A 12,287-nucleotide genomic window follows, 5' to 3' on the forward strand; every position below is an offset into this window, starting at 1 on the left:
TCATTGTTAAAGTGATGGTTTGTGTTACGTACGTCAGTGGTTCCCAACCTTTTTTGACCAGTGTACCCCTTGAGCTGGTTTCCATGTGAAAAGTACCCCCTCTCTCGTGTGTGATTATTCGCCTTAATGTGTACTTATATTTAACCCTTTGTCTTTCTATCCAACTGCTCATTTAAATAAAACAATTATTGTGAGTGTAAAAACATACCTTTTAATGAGACACTTGCGCTTGCTTGTCTTTCATAAGTCTTTCATAATTCCTTTTTTCACTGGGCTCCCCTGTGGCTGCGTCCGAGGCGACGGTAGCAGTAGTGGTAGCTGGACGTTTACTCCTGCCTAGCCATGCATCCATGTTTACAGTCGGTATGCAGCTAGAGTTAGCTAGCTTCGCGAATCGTGCGCGCCCGCAGCAAGAACGTGAACCTTTTTTTTTTTTTTTTTTAAAGCGCGCCACTTTATAGTCTTTTCATGTTATGTGCATTGTAGTGTTACAATCACTGTGGACGAACTGCTACTCATGGAAAATAAACGTATGGCCTTACTAAAATTCATGATATAATACAATATAATATAGTATAATTTTTTTTTTTGTGTGTGGATACTGTAGGCTAATTTATAATCTTTCTGCGTACCCCCTGCAATACCCTCGCGTACCCCTAGGGGTCCGTGTACCCCCGGTTGGGAATCACTGACGTACGTGATTATTGCCTAGCATCTGTATGTGTTAGCTATATTTTACTGAATTACAAACTGGGGGAAAAAATGGAGGCCTTCACAAATCATCAGTTTCATGATATCAATAAAAATGTCTTAAGTTGAAGTGTTTTCCAAACTTTAACGCCAAAAAAAGGGTGACTCTCTGGGATAAAAACAAAACACTATGTAAGGGAGCATTCAACAAATCACAATACACAGTTTGGTTTTAAACTTTAGTTGTTTAACACAACACACTGAGACCTGTCTTTATTTTGAACAACTTTGATAAAGCGAACATTCAGGACTCTTTCTTCTTCAGTTTAAGGGAACTCCCATTGTGAAGGGGTGACAGGAGGAAAGACAGTGAAAAGTGGGCAGCGGTATCTGAGCATTGTGAAAACACACACTCTAGGTTGATTTTAAGTCGGAAAAATAAATTCACAGAATTATTAGGAATTTTACTCAATCAGAAGATCTGTCCATGACCTACTGTGAGTCTTCAACTATAGTTTTCAAAACATAGGTTTTAGAGCATCATTGGTGGGTTTAAAGTTCATTAAAAGTTCCTGCTATGGAGTAAATCTATGAGGGCATAGATATATACTATCTGTATGCATAACATTTGGATTTCTTATGTCTGTCATTTAGTCAAGTATTTTTTTTAAATGTCTCACTGAAATCATTGTTCTTCCTAATGGTTTGTAACGTGAATAAAAATGGAGAGAATATGTACCTCATGAGTCTCGTGTCCCTTCAGGCGGGGACTGGACAGTCCTGTCAGACGAAGTGACAGAGAGCTGCTTTGTGGCGAAGGACTTACCCAGAGGAGCCTCTTACGTGTTCAGGGTGGGCTGCGTCACAAAGACAGGAGCGGGACCGTTCAGTGATGCTTCAGCTCCAGTTGTCTTATCCACTCATCCCGAAGGCGAGAAACACGCTGTTGCTTGCTTGTTCCAACACTTAAAAAATTATACAATTAATTAATTAATTCTCAAATACCAACGGCTACACCACAAAGAGTTACAATCTGTTTTATCCTGTATTGGTTTTGTTTTACAGATATTCACATTCCTCTTATTCAGACTGAGTCACTGGGTTCAAAGGTGACTGGATCAGAACAACAAGGAACACACAAGTGCTTTAACTTTCTCTCAGAGATCAACAGGTGGGTCTGTTTATTTTTTCTGTTGTTTTGCTGTCAATATTTGTTAATGAACACGTTGATTTGATTTAAACCTGTATTTATTTGTTCCTATTAAAAAGAAATTGGCTTTCTGCGCCACTTCGCATAAAATCAAATACATTCAAGTTCACAGTTGACCAGAACCTTAACAACACAGACTGTTTAGTGACGCAATCCAAAACTTCCTCGCTCACTGATTTTCTGTGTTTTCAGAGGTCGATTCAGCATAGTGACCTTGTGTAGGAATGTAGAAACCAGCCAAGTGTTTGCAGCCAAGATCACTCCTTACCAGCCAGAGCAGAGGCAGCTGGTGCTGCGGGAGTACCAGCTGCTGAAGAGGCTTCATCACCCCCACCTGGTCGACCTGCACACTGCCTACATCACCCCCTCCCACCTTGTGCTAGTGGAGGAGCTCTGCCCTGGCAAAGAGCTGCTCTACAGTCTGGCTGCAAGGTAAACAAAGGCTGAAAGACCAGCCATCATCACCATGATCTTTAGCCATGACTGCTTTACAATACTGAGAACAGAAAATGTAAACTTCTGCTAATACGTAGTGTGTTCATAGTGAAGAAGCCCTCATAATATTCTTTTGATGTACATTTTCCTGGGTCAAGTTTTCTCCAAGTCTAAATTTCCTGAAGGTGTGAATGTGAGTGTGTGTGTGAGTGTGACTGTCTATTCACACTGTGTTCACACTGTGCTGGACTGAAGACCTGTCCATCCACATACATGTGTGTCTGTGTCCCTCAGGGATCTGTACGCTGAAACCCATGTGGCAGAGTTGCTGGTTCAGATTCTGGGTGCAGTCGACTACCTTCACAGCCGCCGTGTTATCCACCTGGACCTGAAATCTGACAACATGTTGGTAGATGATTGTAACCGCCTGAAGATTGTGGATTTGGGTTCAGCTCAGTCTTTTACACCCGGACAGCCGCTGCAAATTGAGCACATCCATGGTCTGTCAGACAGCAAAGGTAAAGACTTGTTTCTCGGTTAATCTGTCGGAAAACTAAAGTGTGTCACATCTTAATGCTTGCACTGCTGTAGATCCTTCTAATGTACTAAACCTTTGACTGTCGTGGCCTTCCAACAGACTGCCGCAGCAAAGGTACAGATTCTTTCAGGGAGGACGGATTGATGGATGGAAATAACTTGGCCTAACTTCACCCACCTCAACTACCATAACCTAACAAATCCAAGTCTATGTTTTTGATCATTTACTTTTTTTTTTTTTTTTATCATTTGAACATTTTTCATAAATGAGAAAATGTTGCATGTGAATGAAAATTACCATTAATGCAAGAGCACATCTCTTTACAAACATTATCCTGTGTCTGTCTGTTTTGTCAGTTTATATTGTCCTTCCTAAAGCTCCGGAGATCCTGGAAGGTCAGGGTGTTGGACCCGAGACCGACATTTGGGCTGTTGGAGTCCTGTCATTCATCATGTAAGAAAAGAGAAAAATTTACATTTGATAAAGGTTTCACAAGGGTTTGTTGCTGGCATGTGATACTATTTGTAAAATCGTGTATATACTATATCACAAACATATCGTGTGGACAATGCAATTTTATTAAAGCTTCAAAAGATACACCGTATACACTAATTTGGACTAGTTGCAAGGTCCTTAAAACATTATATGTGGCCAATGTCTTTGCAGGAGTTGTTGTTATCCAAAAGTTGTCCAAAAGTTGTTGTTATTTTGTGGCTTCCCAATGTACACAGACCTGAGTTGTACACAGCGATGTACACACACCTGCCACAACATTAAGCTCACATTAGTAACAAGTATGCAAACCTGTGATTAGCTGATGAGATATTTGAGCCTCTGAAAAGAATAACATGTTGGGGTTTGTGAGTGTATTTAATATTACCTATATTGCAGACAGTAAATGTGTGGGATTTTCTTTTCTTTTCCTTTTCCTTCTCATCTCACTAGGTTGAGTGCCGACAGTCCATTTCAAGCAGAGCTTGGCTTTGAACAAGACAGAAACATCAAGAAAGGGAAGATCCAGTTTGGACAATGTTACCCTGGTCTGTCAGAAGGAGCCTTAACCTTCATGAAGAGCAGCCTCAATAATAAATCCTGGTGAGTGATGCTCTCAACGAGTTTACTGAAATTCTTCTTCAAGTTGAAGTGCTGCTAATGTCGCCTAATTTGTTGCTTAAACCTTTATTTGCATTTGATTTAATTTATGCATGTAAGATCATTTTTGGAGTGGCACAATAGCTCATATTGTGTAAGTTGTACTTAAGTTTGAATAAAATGACATACAATATTGGTCCAAATGTAAGATGACCCTTATTATAACTCAACAATACAACTTACAATAATCGAACATGAGCCCTTGACAAGACTCACTTGGTTTTGCAGACCAAATCTTGTTTTCATAAAACATGAATAGTATTTTATATAATTTTAAAAAAGACATATAAGAAACACATGGAATTAAAGAGTCGTTATAAACACTTTTATATACCTTTCATGGAACACTGACAAGCACACGCACACACAGTGACTTTTTTAAACTTGTCAGATGTTTTCTCCTTTCATACACTTTTAATACCATCAGCGGTCTTTAGTCTCCTCGGACTATTACTCACACAGATCTCCTACCTCACTGGTTTCTCTCCAGTTATGCTCCAGTTCCACCTGCTGCCCCTCCAGTGCATCATTCTCACTGCCATCCAGAGCATTTAAGATACAGCATCATTAAAACTGTGGCTTGTTAATAAGAACAAAGTGTCGCTGACTTTTCCTCCTCCTGGTGTGCTCCTGAACTGACTGTTCAATGCGAGAACCTAATATTAGTCCACCTCAGTCAGGTGTTTGCAGATTGTATCCAGCATGTTCATTCTTGTTTTGAGACCCATGTGATGCTGTCAGAATTCATAACACCAGGAGCTGAATATTAAACTTCAAAGTTAAGGTTTTTTTCCCCAACCTCTTTTCAGGGGGGAAAAAAAACCTTATTTTCAGACCAATACAGTCCTTTAAAAGAATTGAAACTACCCAGAAATAATAATTATTGACAATTGTGAGTATTTGTGATTCATTACTTTCAGACTTGGTAACTGGTTATATGAAATATCTATATTGTGCTCAATTTATCTATCCTTCAAGCAAATGGTATGAAAGATTATTAGTGTCGGAATTAATGGTTTTTTTGCAAAATACAAGCATAATTGCATTTCTTATCCTTATCCTACTTTGTTGTTGTGTAAATGTGTAGGGGAAGACCCACTGCAGCCGAATGTCTCCAGAACCCGTGGCTGCGGGCCCATCGCGCCCCACACAAAGTCCGGCCCTCCAAAGTGTGTTTCTCCACCGACAAGCTAAAAGCTTACCTCCAGCAGAAAGAAGAGAAACGCGATCAGGTGCGCACAAAGCTGCAGGGAACCTCTCAGTGAGGCCACAGTGCCTATAAAGAAGAATTTCTTTCATTTGCGGCATGCAGCCTCACGACATTTCATGTTTTGCGTGCGTGTGTGTTGGGGATCCGATTTAAAATATAATTTTGGTGTACCAATTTCTGAAGAATGTGATGTGTCTTAAATTGTGTGCTTGAAGTTGTACCGATGTATCACATTGCGTCTGTGTGTGTGCTGCATTCTTTGTGCTTTGCTCTATATGAAAACATATCAGGGATAAAACTTCTACTCGGTATTTAGTGCGCAGTGGGTCGTGAGTAGTAAAGTTTTGATTTGGAAACTTGTTGTGCTGTGCTTCACATGAAAGCAAAAACCCTAACCTGTGAACTGCAGAAAGCAGACAAATATGCAGTATTTTATTTAAAACTTTAAATGATGTGCCTTAAGGTTGCAATGTAAAAATGATGAATTGCTAAACTTGTAGATTATATTGGACATGTCAGAATTTCATAATGACGGTGTGTTGGAATGAACGTCCTGCCTGAAACGGTTAATAACTGAAATATTAAATGACACAAAATAGTTAAATTATTGTCCTCAGTTATTTATTGTGTCTCATTTGTGTACAAACATGCATAGATATGACAAATAGCACACCAGTGTTTACATCTAATTTGTGCAGTGATAGTCCTATACATCAGATTGACTTCTGTGATCTTTAAAATATATGGAGCATATATATGTACATCTTTTTTTATACATAATGTTTGTCCTGTATACAAACCAGCATAGTTTTGTTTTTTAATTACCACATAGTTACAGGCAAATTGATTGCTAGTTTTCTGTAGATTTTAACAAAACAAATATATGATGTTGAACCTTTTAAACTACTTGGTTCGAGCCCAAACTGGACTTAATCACCAAATGTTGCACTGGATTTGGCAGTTTTAGAGTCGTTTCCTTTTACATGCCAGTTAAGCCAGCAGACAGAAATGTCTGGATTACACTTATTTTAATCTATTAAAAAACATTCAATTCACTAAATCTAATACAACCTCTGATGCACATAGCAGAGAGCATAAACATTTCAGTCCAGTATCCCTTGTGTGCGTCAAACTGAGTGAACCGTTGACTGAGTATACAGAGGAAAAGGAGAAAAATACACCTTTCTCCAGGTGAGAGTTTATTTCAAAGTCTGAAGTTGTCATTCGGTTCAGAATCACAGGTGTTGGTTCTTCTGTCCAGAAGAAGAAAAGCTGGATTGTTGTTTCCTTGTTATGATTTGGCCTCTTGAACCTTTTGAATTTCCTGCAGGGTAAAAGATCATAAATATTTATACTACTATAGTTTTTATGATACAAATGAGGGAAAAAAAATGCATTTTGAAGCTACGTACATCATTGAGGATATCTTTTAATTCCTCATAGGCCCTCTCCAAGTCATCATTGACGATAACAATGTCAAACACCCCGGCCTCCTTGCCTGAAAATGAGAGTTCAATCAGTTGCAGTGATCTTTATTCTGCACTATGTACCAACAGCAACACCAACTTACTGAGCTCCATGTCGATTCGTGCTGCCTCCAGGCGTTTCTGTAAACTCTCCTCCGACTCCGTCTGTCTGTCCCTCAGACGTTTTTCCTGAGAAGAAACCACATCACTATATAATGCTGTAATTTAATAACACACTCGGCTCTATAAAAGCAAACATAACTCTTCCATATAGTATGTTTTTATATAGTATATTTTTGAGCATTTACCAGAATCTCCATGGAAGGAGGCTGGATGGAGATGTAGATGGGGTTCAGATCAGTCTCTTTAATCCTTTTTACGCCCTGGATGTCCACGTCCAGGATGCAGATTAGATTCTTAGCTTGCACATCTTCAATAGCAGCTTTACTAAATAAAACAAAAGAAAGGGGGTTTTAAACAGATAAATGTATACTTGTGAACAGAGCAGGTGTGTCTGTGTCTATATATGTGTGTGTGTGTGTGTGTGTGTGTGTGTGAGAGAGAGAGAGAGACAGTGCCTATGGTTGTACAAACTGTAATTGTGCAACACTGTGCTCGCTCATGTGTAGTGATGAAAGTAAGAGGATCGGATCATTGATCCCAGCTGCTCAGACTTAGCGAGTGAGCGTTATCTTCAGAATAAGAGGAAGAGATTAAATGTTGCACACAAGGTGGTGAGCTGCAGTGTTGCTCTTTTTGACCTAATGGCCATTTAAGCTCCATCTGCCACCAGACTATTATATATCCTCTCCGTCCTTGTTAGTCAGAAGTTGTTTCCTACAAGGCACCAGTCTTTACATCTATTGATTTGGCTTTAATCAATATTAATGTCACTGGCACACTGATGATTTATAGTATCTTCTGATTCAAGAAATCAAAATTAAACAATTGAAGGCACATTTTAGCACCTTGTTAATGCAGTACATGTATACTAACGCGTGACCGAAAACAGTTAACTTTTATTGGAATCATGTATAATTAAAATATTGATAGTCTCTTTAAAATAATCTTAGTGCATAGACTTGAAACAATCCATAAAGTGGTGTTTACCTTGTTCCATACAAGTTTCCAGAGAACTCTGCACTCTCAATGAATTCTCCATTGTCAATGCCCTTCTGCACGATTTCTCTCGTGGAAAAGTGGTAATCTGAAAGATGCAACAGTTCCGGTGACTCCAAAATGACAAAAGCCAGAAGATGTGAGTCAGACAGCAGTGTCACTATAGTTCAGTGAAAGATGGCCCAGTGTTATCATTGTGAATAAAGGCAATCTAAACTTTGACATGCACACATTTCCATAGCTTGTAGTATGTTTCTAAATGATGTTCCCACAGAGAAAAATGTGAACTGTTCTTTTAAAAGAAGGCGGGAAAAAGCCAGAAATTAATGCAATTCTGTATTGGAAGCACATGCAAAGATTAGAAATGCTTGCCTGTGTGAGGTGTTTTTTTTTGTTTTTTTTTTAAGATGTCATTAGTACCAACATAGTTACAGAACCTATATTATCCATACCCCATCCACAGGCCTAAATCTTCCAAACATCAAAACCTCGGAGGATCTAAAACAGCAGAGTTTCAGAGGCAAACACATTACTACCACTACTACAGCCACTAATGACCACTAGGACAGCATACAATCATTAGCATGGCAACATGGAGAAATATACTTGGGAAAACTCTGGACTCTGCTGTAAACAAATAGATAAGACGTCTGCAAACAGTATAGGATGGATATTAAAGTGCTCTTGGGGCAAATGCAGAAAATGTAATCTGACTTTTTCTGTTTTTTGTTGTTGTTGTTTTTTAAGGATAAAAGGCCAAACAAATGTCTGATATGCACGGAACATATAAAGCACAGACAGACCAGAAGTCTTGGAAAGGTCATCCCGAATATATTTTCTCTCTCTAATGGTGAGATGCAAATCATTGATGCTCTATCAGCCACAAGGGGAAATGGGTCATTTTTGTCTCTCCATTCTAGGGGCTTAAAACCTTTGGGGACAGGAAGCAGGATTTACTACCGAGGCATCACAGGGGGCTATTTTCAAAAGCTTTTTACTCCAAAGTGTAGACCGTCTTTATCCTGAAATCTGTCTTTTTTGGTATCTTTTTTTTAATTTTATTTATATTATTTTCTTTTCTTCTTTATCTCATTTGTAACATGACATGTTGCTATGGATCCAACAACATCATGCCTGGATGATGAAAGTAACCCCCATCCCTCTGATGTATATATATATATATATATAATAAAAAAAAAAAAAAAAACTGTGACCAGGAATCACACTGAGATCACCTTCATCTGTGGTTTCTGATTCATTTGGACACGAAAATGAGGTTGACATTTCTAAGTCTTCTGAGGATAAGGCGTCTGCTACGGGCAGTAAAGTAGCCCCCAGAAGCATGGGGAGTATGTTCAGCCCTATGGAGAAAGCAAAAAAGGCACACAGACAGTGGTTTATCCCTTTATCTGAAGGGAGATATACAGGGTGACACTTGGGAGTAAGAAGTACTGTGGGTATCATTGTTGACTATAGGCAGGTAGGGGAGATCGGGATGTGTGGCTCAGAAACAGGAGTGTGTGTTTCTCAAATTCCCTGCACTATGAGATGTGTGTATAGCACAGGTCTACGGGGTTTAAATCCAAGTTCATGGCAACTGCATGGTGTAAAACAGAGCAAGTAAAGCGCGTCGCCAACAGACCCATTTCAAGCCATAAATACTGTACCTTTGCCATCTTCCTCTCCTGGTCGAGGGTTTCTTGTTGTGTCTGTGAGGAACAAAGGTTTTTCGTTAACAATCTGACAGGTGTATATTACGTACCATGTCCTACATTCCCTCTTCAGCCTGGTTGTAACATTAATCCATCATGGGTTTGAATGTAAACGTACGTGACACACTGAATCCGAACACGCCTTCGTGATCCTTCATCAACCTCTTCATCAGGGTACTCTTCCCGGCGCCGGAGGGGCCGCTCAGCACCACAGGCCTCGGTCCTGACATGGTTCTGGGTCAGACGGCGAGACACAGGTAGGGAGAGGCCCATGGGCACAGAGTGAGTCTGAGTTTGTGCCAGGAGCAGATTTAAATTCACTCGAGCCAATGGAAATCCAGTGTTAGGATTGATGCTGCTACTTTCCCAAGAAGATAAGAAATTACAGGGGTTTTTTTTACAACAGAAACATGAATTCTACTCTCTGTGGAGCTTTTTGTAAAGCTGACCTGTTTCACTTTGCATAAACTGCTTCTGCACTGGCAGCAAAGCTCCTCAGCTCACCAGTAAACTCATCTGAAGTAGAGCTCACCTTTTCGTCTAGAATTCCGAGAATCATCACACAGAAAGAAAAAACATCCCGAGAGTTAAAGGAGACCTTTGCTCCTCTGTTATTGCAGAGTCTGATCTCTACTCATGGTGAATTGACACGAACAATTGTTTACTTCCTATTTCCTTAATTAATCTATTAATATAGGTCTGCGTCCTAATTGCTGACTCGTCAGACAGCCAGCGGCCTGCAGGCCAATGTTAAGAATGCCAGTTAATGGAGTCGTGACGGGTCAGTCGGCAAGATTAATTGGATCTCGACCAAGCGGCACACTGGGTCTGAGACAGGTGACCCATTTACCTGCTGCGCTACAGACAGGTCGATGTTTTAGAGATGCTGCTGAATCAATACACGTAACACGATTACTTAATATCACACGAGTCTGCCACAACAAAAGAGGGGCTTATTCAAGTGTGTTGTTAAGTTTCAGTCCACTATTTCATGAGTCCACTATATTTGACTCTAATTTCATCCAAGAAGCATACAAATTTTAAATCAGGATGTTTATTGAAGTAAGGAAAAGCATCAATAACACCATCTATCATAATTTGCCCATTTGTCACATTTCTTTATTGTTAACCCTCCATAGGAGACTAATAGTTGTGTACAGTGTAACATCAAGCTGTTGACGTATATTTCTATACTTTAGGATAAAATATATCCTTGTTGTTATAGTTGTTAGTATCTTTATTGAACAATTTCTTGAAGGGGGTGTAGCCTACCACAAATATTGGTTCCACACTATTTAGCACTACATTCGTCCAATAAAATTTTACTTCCAAAACAATTCATTCAATATGATTTTCCAGACGTATCTGGTCTGTTTGAAAATGCAGCGCTTGCAGCAGTTTCCTTGTACACTACATATGTTCGAGCAGTTTTTCCACCTTTTAAGGTTTATTCATATAATTGCACTAACTGAGAATAAACTCAGTTTTTCTCAAGCAAAAGATTTAAATATTGACGTGTTTAGTCTGTTATAACGCTGCAAAAATAATCTCTATAATGAACACAACTATTTACATGTATAGTACATGTATACATTACATGTATAGTATGTTAAAGTTGTTTTTTTATTTTGGTTTTTTTTAACAGAAAACTATATAGTATTTTCTTTTAATATAAAGTATGATATAATGCAGATGTCCAAATAGATTCTTTTATATATGAGGCTCACTGAAAAGTCAAGGGATGAAAAAGTCAGTCTTACCTTTCTTACAGCGCCTGTGTCGTCCGCGTTGTGGAGACCTTCAATAACAGATGATTCTTCAACCAGGCTTCTTAATGGACTGAGTAGTGTGTGTGTGTGTGTGTGTGTGTGTGTGTGTGTGTGTGTGTGTGTGTGTGTGTGTGATTCACTGAAGTAGCTGTCAGCTCTAATTACCACCACCTCCCTTCAGCTCGCTGACCAATCACACGTCTGCGTGCTGGCTTGTTTTTATCCGCAGCGTCCACACTGGTTACCGTTTGTGCAGGTCGCAGGGCAAGAGGGTCATTAAAAGATCATGTCAGTGAGCCAATATCTTGTAAGGATAGAAACAATAAGGTCAGTATCTTTTCAAACTTGGCCCGTTTATGTATCCAAGCAAATCTCTATGCTCTCACAAAAGGAAGCTGCTGCTGTACATTGAGCCCGCTGAGCAGCTGGGTGAGATGCTTAAGAGGTTTAAGTCCTTGCTCAAGGGCACAAAAGTGGTAGAAACTGCAGCCATCTGGCCCTGCTGACTCTTTCCACACATATGCAGGTACATCATTTGGTTTAGGCAAAATTCAGTCCCAAACCTGAGCCGTTGTTCACCTCTGAGTGATGGTTGGAGCTGTAAGTGTCAGGGCCTGAGTGGCCTCACAGTAAAGGCTCAGAATAGCAGGGTTTAGTGTCCTTCAACTCCACATGAGCTGTGATGGGCTCTGTCTGGCTTATCCTGCACTGACCCACTTCTTGAAAGGCGAATACACCACACAAGATTGATCGTAACACAGATACAGGCAGTCGCTCTCGTCATTCACGACCTCACCCAATTGTTCTTCAAGCAAATATCCAGACTGCATAAGTGGTGAAAAGAGTTTGTGAGACAACAACAACCTTTAAACACACATTTTTATTGTTGTAATGTTGATAAACTCAGATTTAATGATTCAATACAAAGAAATACACCAATAAGAGACAAAATGAGGCAAAATGTGATGAGATTACTGTTAATGTTT

General features: G+C 39.6%; 2 protein-coding genes across 6 annotated transcripts in view; one reads left to right on the top strand and one right to left on the bottom strand.

Moving 5' to 3' along the window:
• Positions 1–5,829, top strand: part of obscna (obscurin, cytoskeletal calmodulin and titin-interacting RhoGEF a) — a 46,775-nt gene extending 40,946 nt beyond the window's left edge. For 2 of the 5 annotated variants that reach the window (XM_080506114.1, XM_080506118.1), the window contains 8 exons: positions 1,454–1,621; positions 1,756–1,861; positions 2,093–2,332; positions 2,630–2,853; positions 2,973–2,987; positions 3,230–3,326; positions 3,819–3,968; positions 5,113–5,829. In XM_080506114.1, coding sequence (XP_080362240.1) covers positions 1,454–1,621; positions 1,756–1,861; positions 2,093–2,332; positions 2,630–2,853; positions 2,973–2,987; positions 3,230–3,326; positions 3,819–3,968; positions 5,113–5,290 — 1,178 coding nt within the window. In that variant the 3' untranslated portion in view covers positions 5,291–5,829. The remainder of the gene's footprint in view (positions 1–1,453; positions 1,622–1,755; positions 1,862–2,092; positions 2,333–2,629; positions 2,854–2,972; positions 2,988–3,229; positions 3,327–3,818; positions 3,969–5,112) is intronic. The other 3 variants (XM_080506116.1, XM_080506115.1, XM_080506117.1) reach the window with 3 other exon arrangements.
• A 697-nt stretch (positions 5,830–6,526) lies between these two features.
• On the bottom strand, positions 6,527–9,762 carry guk1b (guanylate kinase 1b; the record flags this gene model as incomplete). The annotated part of the gene is made up of 7 exons (XM_080505650.1): positions 6,527–6,559; positions 6,648–6,733; positions 6,806–6,890; positions 7,010–7,148; positions 7,812–7,908; positions 9,488–9,529; positions 9,651–9,762. 7 exons carry the CDS (start codon positions 9,760–9,762, stop codon positions 6,527–6,529), a joined length of 594 nt encoding a protein of 197 aa, XP_080361776.1.
• Positions 9,763–12,287: the final 2,525 nt, after the last annotated feature.

Source organism: Blennius ocellaris (assembly GCF_963422515.1).
Source record: "Blennius ocellaris genome assembly, chromosome: 12".
Lineage (NCBI taxonomy): Eukaryota > Metazoa > Chordata > Actinopteri > Blenniiformes > Blenniidae > Blennius > Blennius ocellaris.